This window comes from Carlito syrichta, unplaced genomic scaffold, assembly GCF_000164805.1.
Source record: "Carlito syrichta isolate Samal-C Ts95f unplaced genomic scaffold, Tarsius_syrichta-2.0.1 Scaffold316023, whole genome shotgun sequence".
Classification (NCBI taxonomy): domain Eukaryota; kingdom Metazoa; phylum Chordata; class Mammalia; order Primates; family Tarsiidae; genus Carlito; species Carlito syrichta.
This window is the reverse complement of record NW_007260119.1, coordinates 121,314-138,883: the sequence shown is the minus strand read 5'-3', so window position 1 is coordinate 138,883 and position 17,570 is coordinate 121,314. Positions and strand designations below refer to the sequence as shown.

Here is a 17,570-nt window from a genome sequence, read left to right as displayed (position 1 = left end):
ATTTGATACTGGTGGCCTGAGCTCTGTTTTTATAATCTTAGAAGCTTTAGAGACTTCATCAGAAACTGTACTCTCCCTGAAGTATTTGGTGATATGAAGGGCCTCCCTACAAGCTTTCTTGAAATCCCCACTAGTCAAAATCAAACAGAGGCTTCACCTGTTTCTGGCAGTGCTTGCCAATACCTTTCTAGACAGGAGTACTTTACAAAAGAAACAGGTTTGTGACAAGGACCTGGATTATATGGGGAGATTTATTTCCTGGGGGGGGGGACCTCCCTTTGAAATCAGTGGCCAGAATCAAATGCAGTTGCTTTTGTAAAACTCAAGCCAAGATTTCTGAAGAACATTCGTAAACACTGCTGCTGTTTTTTTCTCGAAGGTGCTCTCCAAAGCAATGGTGACTATGGCCTTTTGGGTGTGGAGGCTGTTGCCTGGGAATGCCCGTTCCTTGGTTACATCGTCCAAGAGCTGGTGTGCTGAGGACCGCCGTCGGCGCCAGGAGGCCTATGGGTACTTCCTGCCCATCCAGACGAGGTGGCAGGACAACGATCAGTATGGCCATGTGAACAACGCTGTGTACTACGGCTACTTCGACACTATCATCAACCATTACCTCATCAGGTAGGCGTGGCTTCTGCAGCCCCAGACCTTCTTGGGGCCTCTGCATACCCTTGGCTGGGGGTTCATGCAAGACATTCTGGGAGGAGACCCCCCCCATCCTCCTCGGCCTGTGCACCTCTGTTTTTGAAGGAATGAATGTCAGCTGATTCCCAAGAACAGGAGCGCTGACATGTGAGTGAAAACGTGCAGCCCGCGGCCCCTGCAGTCTCAGGTGTTCCCACATCTTGGTCCTTTGCACTAAATTGTTAGCAAATGTATGGACTTTGAATCTCAAATAAGCGCCTACACAACGCGCCACATGATGTTCAAACCCCGTGCAACCCGGGCAGCCATTCGCATCCACCCTCCAGGCCATTTTGCGTTCAGAGCAGCTGCTTCCCCCGTGGAGGGCACACGAAGGGGAGGGGACAGGCAGAGACGCCAGGATGTTCATTCCATCCCCTGAGTGCCATGATGACACGGCTGCTACTGTGAGGCGTGTTTGCAAGATTGGGCCGCCTATATCTGGTCGATATAATTGTCTCTGTGACAGATTGTGTTGTACAGAGATCTGGGTGAGCCCTAGCTGTGCCCTGACCTCGCTGTTCCACTGTGATCAAGGTGTCTTGCCTTAGGGAGTCCTCTGCAAACAGAATTCTCATTTATCCAGAGCTTTTCCTGCATTCTGCACCATGAAGCATTTCGTGTAGACTTTTTGGTTTAGCCCCAAGGTGACTCGAGAGAGAGTCACAGACATTGTCAGTGCACTGACCTTGTCTTGCCTTTTTTGTCTGTACCCTTTTCAGGGCACATAACCTAACTGTCGCCATCACCAACATACCTTGCCCGAGGACTTTATCTGGCCGCCAGAGCGTCTTTTGCAGGGAGGCCAGCAGTGCTGAGGAATTGATGCCCCTAGAGGCAGGCGTTAGTTCCTGGCTGCTGGGAGTTGCTGTGTAAACACCCCAGCTTCCCACCTCTTGGGGGAGATAATCCTGAGGTGCACGCTTGACGCAGGCCCTAGGCTGCCCTAGTAGAATCCGGCTTCAGTTTCCTAGACTGGTATTGATTTTTGAAAGACAAAAATTATATAGCATAAAATCCAGCACTTTGACCATTTCAAAGTGCACCCTCAGTGGCTTTCAGCATATTCACAACCTTGTACACCGTCACCACCATCTAATTCCAGAATATTTCCATCACCCCCAGAAGAAACCCCATCCCTGTGAGCAGTCACTCTCAGTCCCCCTCCCTCCATCCTGGCAACCTCTTATCTGCTTTCTGTCTCTGTGGATTTGCCTTTTCTAGACATTTCATCTCAGTGGAATCATACAGTGTGTGGCCTTTTGTGCCTGGTGTCCTTAGCGTGACGTTTTCAGTGTTCATCCTGGATGGGGCACGTGTCCATCCTTCATTCCTTTACATGACTGAATAATATCGCTTGTCTGGATGTGCTGTGTCTTGTTTATTCATCTGTCAGTTGATGGGCATTTAGAGCATTTCTACTTTTTGGTTATTATGAATAATGCTGCTGTGAACATTCTGCATACAAGCTTTTGTGTGGGCATGTTTTCAATTTGGGGGAGTCTATACCTAGCATGGAATGCTGGTCATGTGATATCTCTTTGTTTAACTTCGTGAGGAACTGTCAGACTGGTTTCTGCACCCATATCCTTGCCAACACTTGTTATTATCTTTTTGATTGTAGCCAACCTGGTGTCTGTGAGGTGGTATCTCATTCTGGTTTTGATTTACATTTCCCTGGTGACTGATGATGTTGAGCACCTATTGGACTTTGGATTATCTTCTTTGGAAAAGTGTCTGTGCACATCCTTTGCCTATTTTTTTTTTTTTTTTTGAGTTGGAGTCTTACTCTGTCACCCAGGCTGGAGTGCAGTGGCACGCTCACGGCCACCCCAGCGTCAACCAGCGGGACTCAGGCGATCCTTTCTTCTCAGACTGCCTAGTAGCTGGAACTACAGGTGCACACTACCATGCTTGGCTAATTTTTTGATTTATTGTAGAGATGAGGTCTCACCAAGTTGCCCAGGCTGATCTCGAATCCGCGGGCTCAGCCTTTGTCTATTTTTAAATTGGGTTGTTTATCTTATTATTGAATGGTAAGAATTCTTTATATATTTTGGATACTAGACCCTTACTGTATATATGACTTGCAAATATTTTCTCCCATTCTGTGTTCACTTTCTTGCTAGTGTCCTTTGACACACTGAAGTTTTGAATTTGAGTGACAGCGTGGAGACTCTTAAAATAACAAATGCCTTGTTGGTTCCTTCCCTTCCTGCCCCTTCTTCCTTTCTGCAGGAATGCTTAATCTACAAAAAGGACCTCAGAGCTCCCACGCAGATTGCAGCTTTGCTATGTCAGGCAACTTAACATGCTTTTTTCCCCCTAATGGATAGTATAAAACAACTTTTACTTTGAGAGTGCCTGTCCCTCTCGTGGGCCACGTGGTCCTGAAACTTCACACTAATTTTACTTCCTGTGTACCTCCCAGCAGTTCTAAAAGTCGCCCCCGCTGGCTTACTTTTGAATAATGAATTCCTTTTCCAGCACTCATTTTAACTTCTTGGAGAAGGTATGCTTTATACTTTGAAAGCCACAGCAGAAGGTAAAAACAGAACTTGCGGTTATTTGTAATTTCCCATCATTTGTCACATAGAGAAACTTGACATGGAAATTTTCAACTCGCTCAGGACCACCCTTACTTTCCTAGGGAGGGTCAGCCTCATCCCTTCTTTGGGTTCACTCTTGAGAAAGTGCAAAACCATTGGGACCTAGTGGCATTTGACTTTTGTGGCTTTCGGATGTCTTCCAGGAAGGGGTTTCTGGAAAGACAGTGTGCAATTAATGATGGTTGAGTCTTCTTTTTATTGTTGAATTGAGAGTTCTTTGTATATTCTGGATACTAGACCCTTACTGTGTATATGCTTTGTAAATATTGTGGGGATTGTGTCTATGTGGTTCCCGTTTGTTACCCAAGGCTGGCTTCTGCCAGTTTTGGGAGTGGGGAGGGGGTTGGCAACAAGTAAGGAAGAATTCCTGTTGCAAACATGTCCTCTCTTAAATCGAAGCCTCTGGATATTATACATTGACTCTCAAATTGTGAAAACACCCTGAGCATTTTGCCCAGGGACTTTCTAGTCATGATTTTATAAAGAAAATGGATTCACCTCTTGATTTTTTTTCTAAGAGACCTGAGGGTTGTTTAGTAAAGGGTTCCCCAACCCCAGGGCCATGGACTGGGCCGCACAGCAGGAGGTGAGAGACAGGTAAGTGAGCAAAGCTTCATCTGTATTTACAGTCTCTTCCCATCGCTCACATGACCACCTGAGCTCCGTCTCCTGTCAGATCAGCAGCGGCATTAGATTCTCCTAGGAGCATGAACCCTTTTGTGAACTGTGCAGGTGAGGGAACTAGGTTGCACACTCCTTACAAGAATCTAATGCCTGATGATCTGAGGTGGAGCTCAGGCTGTGATGCTAGTGCTGGGAGTGTCTGCAAATACAGATGAACATCAGCAGTGGGGTTTGACTGCACAGAGACTATAATAAATCCATTGCTTGCAGACACATATCAAAACCCTAGTGAGTGGCAAGTGAGTTGATGTGCTTCAACTGTACAGCTGCATCTGGTGGCAGGCTTTCAGTCAGAATCCAATGATGCTTACTTTACTCCACATGTGGCCCGCCCATTATTTTATTTATCATTTCCATCCGTGCCTTCTTCCTGCACCGTGCACTTGTCTTAGCCACAGTTTTCGTAAGCCCACATGCTAATCCTACTCAAAATGGGTAAAAAACAAACGTCATTGGAGAACCTCTTTGGAAAGAGAGAAAGACCCAATGATGAGACGGTAAAAGACACGAGGACTGCCAACAAAAAGAAAGCTGTATTGAAAAGAAAATACCAAGAGTCCTACTAAATTATGGTTCATTGCAACAGGTGATTCACATTCTCCAAGCCTGCTTGGTATAATTTTTGACAACCATCTGTCCAACGAGGCCATGAAACTTTCAAAACTGCTTCGCCACATGGAGACCAAGCACTCTGCTCTAAAAGAAAAATCTTTGGAGTTTTTCAAAAGAAAAAAATCGTGAACACGAAGAACAGAAGCAATTATTATATTATTTTGGGGTCAGAGTCCTACACCATTGCCCAGGCTGGAGTGCTGTGGCACACTCACGCTCACCCCAGTATCGACCTGCTGGGTTCCGGCAATCCTTTCACCTCAACCTTCCAAGTAGCCAGAACTACAGGCATGTGCTACCACGCCTGGCTAATTTTTGATTGATTTTAGAGATGAGGTCTCGCCAAGTTGCCTGGGCTGATTTCAAACCTATGAACTCAGGCAATCCATTTGCCTTAGCTTCCCAGAGTGCTGGGATTACAGGCTGAGTCACCGAGCCTGGCCTAGAAGCAATTATTGAAAGCCATCACTTCATCAAATGTGTCTGCACTGGGAGCATCCTTCTTAAGTGACTGACTGTGCTGCTAAAGCTAAGAAGCCCTGATGCTATTGGTGAAGAGTTGATCCCACCTGCCACTAAGGACACTTGTCGTGAACTTTCAGGAGAGGCCACAGTTCCAAAGGTGGCATGTGTTCCTCTTTTGGCTAACCGCACGAATGGATGACACAGCAGAGGATATTGGGGCATAGCTGTCAGAGAGGGTTCAGGAGTCATGGAACCCAATTCAGTCTACTGATGTGGACAATAGGGTGTCAGTGCTTGTTTTTGTGCGATGTATTTCCAGAAGGATGTGCATGGGGATATGTTATAGCACTATTGTTGCCAACCAATACCCCAACTGCAGAACTTATTCAAGTCATTGAACGAATAAATATCAGGAGAACTGAACTGGTCATTTTGTGTTGGTATATGCACAGACGGAGCAGCTGCCATGACTGAACAGCTTTCTCGTTTCACAACTTGGGTCAAAGAGGCCACTTCTGAATGTGAGTCTATGCTGGTTAGCGGGAAGATGTCACCTGAACTTAACGTCTTGCAGGATGTGATTAAAATGATCAATCGCAGTCAATTACGTGCCCTTAATGCACATCTGTTCACGCAGCTCTGTGAGGAGATGGACGCAGAGCACACGTGTCTTCCCTTGTTTGCAGCAGTGGGATGGCTTTCTCAAGGTAGACACTGGCCAGGGTTTGTGAGTTACGAGAGTCGCTCCAGAGATTTCTTTTCGAAGAACAGTCACCACTGGCAGCACATGTCGGTGACACAGAACAGGTCGCAACACTTGCATACCTGAGTGACATATTCAACCTGCTCCACAAACTCAATCTGTCCCTTCAAGGAGAATGACCGCTGTGTTCAAGTCGGCTGATAAAGTGACTCCATTCGAAGCCAAACTGGAATTACGGGGGTGATGAGTGAACATTGGGAATTTTGACATCTTTCAAACATGAGCAGAGGTTTTGAAAGAGACTGAGCCAGGTCCTTCTTTCTCAAGCTGGTGCACGGTCACCTATCTCAGCTTTTCAAAGGGTTTGAGCATTACTTCCCAACCACAAAGACCCCCCCCCCCCGATCTGGGAAGGAATGGATCCGCGACCTACTTGTGGATAATGAACTGACTTTGTCCATGCTAGATGAGGGCCAATTGCTCGAGATCACAGATGACAGTGACCTTAAAAGTATGTTTGAAGCTGAGCATGGTGACTCAGCTTCATCCCAGCACTTTGGGAGGTGGAGGTGAGAGGATTGCCTGAGCCCACGGGTTCGAGACCAGCCGGGGCAACTTGGCGAGACCTCGTCTCTACCATAAATAAAAAATTAGCTAGGCATGATGGCGTGCACCTGTGGCTCCAGCTACTTGGAAGGCTGAGGCAGAAGGATCACTTGAGCCCAGCAGGTTGACGTTGTGGTGGCCGTGAGCGTGCTGCTGCACTCCAACCTGGGCGACAAGAGGGAGACTCTTGACTCGAAAGAAAAATGTTTGCAGCAACTTCGACTCTCCATACTCAGAATATCCTGAGATTGCCACAAAAGCACTGAAAAGCTTGCTTCCATTTCAGCATCCTATCTCCTTGAAGCAGGGTTTTCCGAAGAGATGGCAACCAAAGTGAGATGATGGAGTAGACTGGACAGAGGCAACACACTTCAGGTGCCACTGTCTCCCGTCACCACCAGATGGGCCCGTCTAGTTGCAAGGAAACAAGCTCAGGGCTGTCACTGATTCTGCATGATGGTGAGTTGTATAATTATTTCATTATCTATTACAATGGAATAATAATAGAAGTAAAGGGCACAATAAAAGTAATGCATTGAATCATCCCGAAACTGTCTCCTCCCCCTGGTCCACAGAAAGTTTGTCTTCCACAAAACCAGTTCCTGATGCCAAAAAGGTTGGGGATTGCTGGTTTAGTAGACTGCTTGTGGGCTGTCAGAAGCAAAGCTGGCACCAGCTGAAGGTGTGAGAACGGGAGGACCAGGTCGTATGTGGTGACATGGCCTCATTCTGGGCAACGCCAGGACGCGCAGCCAGCTGGTTGCAGTGATGCCTCCCCCCTGCACCTCTGGGGCCTCCTCTCCTCCGGGCTTTCCAAGGGTGGTCAGCGCTGTGCACGTGGGATAACCCATGGGCCATGTCCTGGCCCAGAACATTCCTTCTTTGAGGGGGCTTCCCCAGGAGAGGGCACCAGGAAGACTGGAGGCCTGGTGGGGAGGCTGAGGCAGTGCGCTGGCCGCAGCCTGCCTGAAGTTCCCATCACTTTGACACGCGGAAGGGGTTAAGTCATTCTTGAACAGTTGATCGCTCACCAATTGTAATTAAGTATGTTTATATTAAATTATGTTCCGTAATTCATGTAAAATCCTTTAGCCTATGCTGTTATTAGAACCAGATGCTGAAGGACCAATCATATTTCAACATGACTGTGCCGCCTCGCCAGCTGTCTGACTATAATTACTTTAATCTCAGCTTGTTATCTAATTATCACCTTTGTAAAGGGAAAAGTACTCTCTAATGCTCACTGATTGTTTCAGATGATGGTGAAGAGCGGAACAGCTGTCAGAGATCGCGGGCCCTGATTATCACAACGGAGGAGCGTATTCAGGGCCCGGCGGCAGAGCTGGGACGTGCCAGGCAGGGACTGGGGCCCGGCCAGCGAGGGGAGGCAGGTGCTGGGGTGGAAGGGTGCAGCCCCAGCGGAGAGGCTGTCAGGTGACACCTGCCTCCTCCCCAGTGCCTGTCTCGTCTGCTTGAGACTCAGTTGCCTCGTCCATGACACAGAGACAGCCATGACACTACAACCCAGCCCAGAGGGTTGTGAGGAGCATTTGGGGCGCCGAGGCCCAGGACCTCCGAGCACAGCACTTGACCATGTGTGGCCATCATCGCGTAAATTCTTCTTCCTTTAGCCCTTGTCCCGTTGACCCTGAGAATACTCGTCGGTGGTGCCTGTGGCTGGGATTAAAAAAAGGAGAGAATGACAAAATACGGTCCTCCTTCGAAAAGTGTGTGATGTAGCATTAAAGTAACACAGCAGCGAGCTGCCCATTTCCCCCCCTAAATGGAAAAGAGTTACAAAAAAATCAGTGTTGGTTTTCTTCATTCCTATCTTAGCTGCGACAATCAAATCTGAAAATTAAAATGGGTGTCTAGATGCCAGCTGCTTGGCACTATTGGTTTGTTTTCCAAATTATGTTGAAGTTCTCTCCTTGTGGGACCGGAATTCACCTTTGCGTTGCTTATTCCAAATCAGTTCGCCAAAGCAGCCAGCAGTATAAATAAGTATTGTCAGGGCAATCTTGAGGGTCCTAAGGAGGGGAGACTCTATGGAACATCCTCTGGGGTGTGTGTTTGCATGTCAGCCATGCAAGTGGTGACCATAGTTTGTTCCTGAGTAATTACTGAAGGAGGTTCCCTTGGGATGTCTGGCAAGCTTTCAATATTCTCTATCCCTTTACCTGTGTGGGGCTGCCCTCCCATCAGAGGGGAGTTGACAGAGAATCACTCTGCCGTAAGAGTGGAAGGCTAGACCACTCAGAGAAGGATCTCCAGGTGGGAGAGGGGAGGACTGAGGGAGAGGACAGAGCTAATGAGAAAAAGTGAGACTGCGGGAGAGGGCTGCATCATAGCATTAGGCTAGACCACCAGCAAGGTCTGAGACAATGAAGGAAGTCCTGGCACTCAGGAACCAAGCAGCCAGAGCTTAGTTCCTTTGAGGGCAGGAAGTAGGGGCCTCTCTCCATGATGGACATCTTTCTTAGGCAACAGAAGGAGGGAAAGGAGTCGGGTACAAGAGAAGAGGTAGGAATGCCCAGATATAAGAGCTCAGAACAGTCCTTTGTACAGAGGGACAGGAGAGGAGGGCGGAGGCAGGACAGCAGAATGGAGAGTGCTGGCTGGTGTCAGAGGGGCTTCGGTTCCGGTTCCAACTCACTCCCTTTACTAGCTGTGTGACCTCAGCCTTGGGGATTTTAATTTAGTTCTTTAAAATATTGTTTAGCCCCTCAGTGCATGATCATTAAGACTAGTGTTTGCAAAGTACATAATAAGTGACCAGCAAGCCATAGGCTTTATTGCTGGGTGAGACCAATGCCAGGGAAGCATGCCCAAGGCAGTACAGTCAGAATGGTGAGGAGGAATCTGTGGAAGTCCTGGAAATATCTTTTCTGATAATTATAGATGCAGACAAATGAAGCATGTCCATTAGGGTCCAGTCAGGAAAACAGAAACCTCTCTAGGTCTTTCAAGAAGGAATTTAATGCAGGAATTTGGCAACATAGGTGTTGGAAGAACTCAAAGAACAAAAAAGGAATGATAACAGAACACAGAGCCTAGCAATGGCAGGACATCTTTTTACTTTCAGGGCTGGGAGACAACAGAGAGGAAGCACTATTACCAGAGCCCAGAACTATGGAGGACCGGACCCTGGGCAGGGTCTGGAACCTTGGAGGAAGGGCTGTGTGGGCCAGGGGTGGGGAAGGCAAGTGCGAGCTGCTGGTGGTAGCTGGAGCCCACAGCTCTCTGCTGCCCAGTCCTTTCTCACCCTCCTCCCGCCTTCTAAACTCCCTTTAATATCTACCACCATGGGAGCCATCAGAAGCCAGCAAGGGAGTGTGTGGGGGTCCTAGTGCCCCCCAAGTAAAAGCAGAGCATGGAGGCTGGGACTGGGGCTGAGAGCCAGTGAGTGCCTGCCTGTGGAGGGAAAGCCAAAGAGAACAGGACATTTAATCTCAAATCTGTCTCCCCATCCCACTGAAGTCAGGGGTTTACACAGTGGGGCAGGAATGTAGAAAACAGGAATGAGGGAGAGGTGAGAAAGGGGAGCTGGCACACGGGTGGGCAGAGGGGGGTCTGTCCTCTCACTGACTGGGTGATCTGGTGAGTTTCAGTTCCTTGATGCAATAGGCCTGAAGGTGGGTTTCTTGAGACAGAAACTCAGATATCTAAGACAAACGTATGTTTCAAGCTTTAATAAGATCAGGTAGGTCCATTACTGAGTATGCTCAAATAGAAACTGTCACCATGAGTTCTGGAGGAAGTTGGGCTGGTTTCATGCTGATGGGTCAGCTTGCTCCACATGACTCAGAACTCCAGGGGAAGCTGAGCTTGCAGGGGTGGAGGGGGGGTGACCTACTGACTTGGGAGCAGGCAACCTGGCCTTGTGCAGGTGTTCACATCCATTGTGTTGGTTCTATCTCTATCTCCAAATGGGCCAAAGAAAAATGGGACTATCTGAAATCTACCAAGTAGAAAACTCTGCAAACAGTTGCTTCTTCACCTGTCAGTGCAATCATAAGTGATGTTTGTGACCTTGAATATGGAGACCCAGGAGACTCTCATGGAAGCAAACTTATTTCCGTTTGAGGCATTTGAGCACCTTACAGCTCTTGGACTATCAGACAGATGCGCAGGAGGCTGGAAGTGTCAGGTGAGCCAGCCTCTGCCTGTGCATCTCCCAGGGTGAGGCATGGGGGTCATAGCCTCTTGCTGCCCTAGGACTTTCTGGGGAAGCCGCTTGGGCATCTCTCTCCCTTGAAGCCTCCTCTGACCCTCCCTCAGGCAGGGACATTTCATCTTGCACCCATCACTCGACAAGGAGCCACGGGGCAGCGCTTCCTCCATTGCAGAGCCAGGTTGATGTGTGTGTCTATCTCCCCATTTGACTGGGAGCCCCTTGAAGGCAGGATGGTGCCTTGGTTATTTCTCTGTCTCGATATATCACCCTGCCTGGCATGTATTGTCCTCAGTGAATGTTCCTTGAAAGAACTGAAGCATGGTGTCGTCACCTGTGCCATGCTTTTCCAATGACATCAAGGAGTGCTGTCTTGTCTGGCAGGGCGGCTCAAACCTATAATCCCAGCACTTCAGGAGGCGGAGGTTGAGAGGATTGCCTGAGTCTGTGTGTTCGAGACCAGCCTGGGCAACATGGGGAGACCTCATTTCTACAATAAGTCAAAAAATTAGCTGGGTGTGGTGGCATGCTCCTGTAGTTCCAGCTGCCTGCAAGGGTGAGGCAGAAGGATCACCTGAGCCCAGCAGGTGGCAGCTGCAGTGGCTGTGAGCAGCGTGCCTCTGCACTCCAGCCTGAGTGACAGAGTGAGACTCTGACTCAAATTTTAAAGAAAGTGCCATCTTCTGGAGCCACGTGGCAGTTCACAGTCTCCCACGAATATTCTGCCACACGTGACTGGGTTCTCACACCAGGAAGCCACAAGGCAGTCTCTTGGAGAGACATCATCCTCCAGGGGATCTGGCCGCAGCGGTCATAGCTCAGCTGTGGCAGGTTTAGCAGCTACAGGAATAGGAGGCAGGAGCTGGCATATCCCCTGGCAATGGGGTGGGTCTCTCAGGAATGCCCAGGTACAGAGAGGGGCTGCTTGAGGAGCTGAGGCTCCCCCGGCCCCACTCATCAGAAGGACATACACGCAGACTTCCTGCAGTAGGAGGTACACGCCACGCTCTGGGGTTACTCTTTCTTACAGCATCTTTGGTGACTAAAGAAAATGTCCTAAGGCAAGAGAAATAATCCAGCAACAGAGATCTTCAAGAAAGCCCTGCTAGGTGGTTGATTTCACCCATGCCAGCTCTGGTATGTCTCTCTTTCTTTTTCTTTTTTTTTTGAGTTGGAGTCTCACTCGATCACCCAGGCTGGAGTGCAGTGACACGCTCACAGCCACCCCAGTGTTGACCTGCTGGGCTCCAGTGATCCTTCCACCTCAGTCTTCCGAGTAGCTGGAACTACAGGCATGCACTACCACTCCCAGCTTAGTTTTTTACTTATTGTAGAGATGAGGTCTCGCTAAGCTGCCCAGGCTGGTCTACAACCCGGGACTCAGGCAATCCCTTCACCTTAGCCTCCCAAGTAGCTGGGACCACAGGCATGTGTCACCATACCCTGCTAATTTTTTGATTTTTTTTTTTTTTTTATAGAGACAAGGTTTTGCTATGTTGCCCAGGCTGGTCTCGAACTCCTGAGCTCAAGAAATCCTCCCACCTTAGCCTCCCAAAGTACCAGGATGATGGACGTGAGCCATCGCGCCTGGCCTTGTATTCCGTGCTACGGAATTTTCCCTCTTGGAATGACAAGTCACCCTAATCCGAACTCCTCAACTTGGGAACTGGAGTGTCTTCACCTTAATTTCCCCCAGAAGCTGTGCAGAGACAGGATCTTGCACGAAGGTAGTTTGTTTTAGAAATTGATCCCAACGAAAAAGAGTGGGGACCCAGGAGAAGTGAATTAGAGGAAGGAGAGACAACCTGACATTCCTGAGCTGATCAGGTGAGCCAGGGGCTAACTCCTTCCAGGATCCTGGAGGGGCCGTGTAGAAGGGGTCTCAGAATTTCTGCCTGCAGGACAGCAGTGGAGAGCACTTATCCCTGTCTCCATCCCCTGCTGGCCATGGCTTGCCTTAGGGGTGTCGTGTGTGAAGGTATCAGAGCCACGAGCAGACTCCTGCCAGTCTCCCGCTGAAATATTAGTAACCGGTCACAGGGTAAAAACTGTAGAAAAGACCTGAACCCCGAAAAGCTGTAACCATGGTTAGAAATGAACAAATCTGGACTGGGCCTAGTGACTCATGTCTGTAATCCCAGCACTTTGGGAGGCTGAGGTGGGAGGATTTCTTGAGCCCAAGAGTTCCAGACCAGCCTGGGCAATATAGTGAGACCTCTTCTCTACAAAAAAATAAATAAAAGCACCAGGTGCACCCCTGTAATCCCAGCTACTCAGAAGGTTGATGTGGGAGGATCAACTGGGCCCAGGAGGTTGATGCTGCAGTGAGCCATGAGCATGCCACTGCACTACAGCCTGGGCAACAGAGTGAGACCCTGAATAAAAATAAATAAATAATAAAAATAAGGCCAGGCACGGTGGCTCAAGCCTGTAATTCCAGCACTTTGGGAGGCTGAGGCGAGAGGATTGCCTGAGCACATGGGTTTGAGACCAGCCTGGGCAACTTGGCGAAACCTTGTCTCCACGATAAATCCCAAAAACAGCCAGGCGTGGTAGCACATACCTGTAGTTCCGGCTACTTGGAAGGCTGAGCAGAAGGATCGCTGGCACCCAGCTGGCTGATGCTGGGATGGCCATGAGTGTGTTACTGCACTCCAGCCTGGGCGATGGAGTGAGACTCCAACTCAAAAATAAAATAAAATAAGATAAAATAAAAATAAAGATGATCTACTTTATAAAAAAATTAACAAATCTATAGTTTCTAAGTTTGCTTTCACTCCAAGAGGGCAGTTGATGACCTTCCTGTGCTGACCCCTGGGGTGGCGAGCTGCCCTGCAAGGTGGGAGGGTGTACTCTTCCTTAGATAATGGACCGAAACTGGGGTTAGCAACTGATGGTTAGGGCGAGGTTTGGAGCCCACCTGGAGGATGCGATGAATTGGGTCTGCCCAGTGAGGGGGTGATGCTTGGGTGTCTGGGGCCAGGCATAGGACTTCTGCTTCTCCTGCTTGCTCAGAATGCTGACCTAACCCATGCCCGCCTTGAAGGCCTTCTCGTCTCTCCCTGGCACCCCATCTCAGGCTCAATGAACATACTCTCCCTGCAGCCTCCCCAGGGGCGCAGGTGACCGCCAGGTGGTCAGTCTGCCTGTGGCCTCAGCCAGTATGAGGTGGCCTCGGGGGTAACCCTGAGCCATCCCAGTCTGGCAGACATCTCATAGACCTTGTTTTGTTTTAATTTTTAAATTTGTTTGTAGAGACAGGGTCTCACTATATTGCCCAGGCTGGTCTTGAACTCCTGGCCTCAAGCATTCGTCCTGCCTTGGCCTCCCAAATAGTATGAGCCACTGTGCCCGGCCGGGGCTCAGTCTTTATTCCTTCTGCTGAGCCAAGTCTCAGAGAGCTCAGACAGGGCCACGCTCTGTCTTTGAGGCATTTGCATCTCAGGGCCTGAGCGAACATGATAGATTCTGTCGGTCTGTGGGCCTCCGTTCAAATATTATGATCTGCCTCCTCGAGCCCAAGGAAACCTCATTATAAAGAAAGTAATCTCGTTTGTGGTTGTGTTCTGTAACCCACAGGCTCAGAAACACACGGATATAGTGTGCCCGGGAAGTTGGGTTGTCAGATTAATATATTGTGTGAAAATTGGAGCTGGAGGTCACCAGTCTCCTGACACGCAAATCTCCCTCTGAGAATCTCATTTCATTCAGACTATCAGTTAGATTAGACATGCCCTAATTATCCCACTGAAATTAAATTACTTTATGTTAGGGCAATATAATGAACAGCCATAAAGAAGATATATCCAACCAATCATGTTATTAGTCACAGCGAGACCAGCCCATACACTAAAAGGACCTTGCTGGGATCTGCTGGCTAGTCCCGTCACACAGGGAGAGAGGCAGAGGGGGCAGGTGCTGGGCCTGTCCCGGCTGTTCCTGAGTTTCACTGGGACAGATGCTGGGTTCCTCTGAGGTGTTGAGTGTCTCTCAGAGGTGCTGCCCGCAGTCATTGAGGGGGAGAGAGTTCTGGAACGCCCAACTGCGTCCTGTGTCCACCCCCGTCGTTGCCCTTCACTACTCATTCCAGGAACCTCAGGGTGCCTGTCAAGGGGTTGGCTCCATGCTAGGGACCCTTGTCCTCCAGAAGGACCATCCTCTGTTGGCTGTGTTTGTCAAATTACGTAACACCAGCTACTGTCGCGAAGTATCCCATCTCAGTGACTTCACACATCAGTTATTTCTTATTGAAATCACAAGCTAAGGCAAGTCAGTGCCTGTGTGTACATGTATATGTATGCCTATAAATGTATACGTGTGTGTGTGGGGCACTCTGATCCACTGGCTGGGTGTGGTGGCTCATGCCTGTCATCCCAACATTTTGGGAGGCAGAGGTAAAAGGACTCCCTGAGCCCAGGGATTCAAGATCAGTCAGGTTAAGGGGGCGAGACCTCATTTCTACAATAAATAAAAAAATTAGCTGGGCATTCCGTCTGTAGTTCTGGTGCTACTTGGAAGGCTAAGGCGGAAGGATCACCTGCAAGAGGTTGGGACTTCCCTGAGCGTGCCACTGCACCCCAGAGTGAGACTCAAAAAAAAAAAAAAGAAGAACCCTATCCTCTTCTGGGTCAGATGGGCATTTGGGGGTGCACGATTCTCTGCTGTGGGGTCTTCCTGTGCCTTGTAGGAGGCTTAGCCCCACCCTGGCCTCCACCCACTACCCAGTGGGATATGCTTCCAGCTGTGACATCCCAAAGGGTCTCCAGACATTGCCAGATGTCCCCGAGGGAGGGGACAAGGTGGTCTTTATGGCTCTCCAGGGGCCCGGGAAGTGAGCAAAGGCAGCTCTGTTCGAGGGTCCCATGGGCAGGCCTGGAGGTGGCACGCACATCTCCCACCTCTGTTGGGCGGAAGTCACATGGCCTCTCCCAACCAAGGAGTGGCTGGAAGTGTCACATGGCCATGTTCCCGGGAGGAAAAGGACCCGGGGCTTGTTGATCGTGGCTATGCTGTGCCAGACAGACAAGCCAGGTATAAGCCTGGATGCCCTTGAGCCTGAACTTGGGCCTCCCTTTGCTGGCCGGGATGCCTTCTGGGCTATTGGCGGCCGCCGGGCACCCGGGCCTGCCTCCTGCCTCTCCACCGTCCCCTGTCTCCTGCTCAGGGCTCGCCTGTCTTGCCGTCTACTCGTGCAGAGCCCCAATTTCAAATTAATCCAGTTGTTGAATCCCTGCTGCCATGGTCAAAGGATGCTACTGCTCTCTGGGTGGCAGAATTAGGAATTTTTAACCGAAACAGAGGGATGGTGGTCTGAGGGGTGGACGGGACGTGTCTCTGCATGGCCTGTGTCTGTGTTGTGTGGTGACAGCAGGATTGTTATAACTAGGAAAACATAGGGGTAAGTCAACGAACACCATCAGCTCAGGGAGCTATCTTAGTCACGTGACTGGCAAATGTGAGATTAGTTTAGCAGAATGAACACTGTGGATGTTACCTCAATAAATCACTCCAAAGCAGAGCCCTGGTTCTCGGGATGTGCTCAGACGTTCAGGTCCTTTGGGTGACCCTGGTCTTCCTCATTACCGATGCATATGGGGTCTGACAGTTAAGTTCACGAATACATCCTAGAAACAGAGCTCCATACCTCACAGCTGAATATCACAACGGTCACCTTCGAGGTCCTTCCCTTGGGGAAGCTAGGCGCCAATGCCAGTGCCTAGTCCACCCATCAAGGCCATTTTGGAACTCTTTTTCTGGAATGACCACCAGAGCTGTTGTCATATTACCCTTGATGTCCTGAATGTCACCAAAATGTCTACCCTCCAATATTTCTTTTCTCTTCGGGTAGAGAAAAAAGTCACTGGGAGCTGGTCAGGTGAGTAGGGAGGGTGTTCCAATAATGTGCTTACTGGATAAAAACTCCCTCACAGACAGTGCTGTGTGAGCTGGTGTGCTATCGTGATGCAAGAGCGCCTTCAGGACCACTTTTGCACACACCTTTCTCATGCCAAGATTTTCAGTTAAGGTTTTCCTGTTTCTCTATTGACGTCTATTTGGTCTGCTATGCTTTTCTTGCAGTCAGCTAACAATCTTGATGCATAATGACAATCTTCGATGAATTTTGGCAATGTTTTCGTCAGTTCTGCTCGTTACTGGCCACCCTGACCTCTCTTCATCAGTGATGATTTCTCTTCCTTCAGAAAACCGTTGAGTCCATTTGTACACTGCCGTTTTCTTCATAGCATTAACTCATCGACTTGAACTCACATGTCCCTGGTTTCACGTCCACTTGCCAAGTTGAACAAGAAATTTAATGTTTGTTCGTCGCTCTAATTCAAGTTCTGATTTTCTCGAGACAACACACAAAAACCCACAACAACAATGAATGCTGCTCAGCAAGACACCGCCACACATCGACATGAACACAGCTGTGAGAGACAGATCGGCCACGGTGATGACACCTTACGAGTTGTTTGTGCCGTGCGACCAACGTAAGCGCAGGGTGGCAAGGTTGCGAACTTAGTTGTTAGACCTCGTAAGCACACTGGTGGAGACTGGAGGTCAGATCCTTAGAATCGTTTTTATCATTTTGAAGAGCACGCACTTGACCTTCTGGCGTAGGCACGGAGTGGAGATGCTTGGAACGAGGTCCCCTGGTGTGTGGTGGGGACCCCCGCACCGGAGCGAGTCCCTCAGGCCTGACTAGGTCAAGACTGTCGTCGTGGTCGCTGGTGGCTTCCCAGAGCCACCAGGGGAAGGGCTGCTGGGTTTGCCCACCCACTGCCTGGGGTGGCACCAAGGCTTGGAAAGATGCCACTACTAACCTCGTCATGCTGTGGTGGGAAGAATCGGGGTCAGAAACTGGTGTCCCGGGCACCTGAGCTGGCTGGGCCCTTGATGGTGGGACTCGGGGTGAGCCAGGTCGCTGGCAGGGCTTCACGGCTTTCCCTCATGGCTGTTTGCCAAACAGCTCACGGCCTCCCTGCAAGGTGATCTCCAAGCTGCAGCCAGGGAGATGGGGTCCAACCGGATG

At 49.5% G+C, this 17,570-nt stretch overlaps 1 protein-coding gene across 1 annotated transcript in view; it reads left to right on the top strand.

Moving 5' to 3' along the window:
• The first annotated feature begins 403 nt into the window (after window positions 1-403).
• LOC103276288 overlaps window positions 404-17,570 on the top strand; it is a 111,284-nt gene continuing 94,117 nt past the window's right edge. The window contains exon 1 of the mRNA XM_008073698.1: window positions 404-621. Coding sequence (XP_008071889.1) covers window positions 404-621 — 218 coding nt within the window. The remainder of the gene's footprint in view (window positions 622-17,570) is intronic.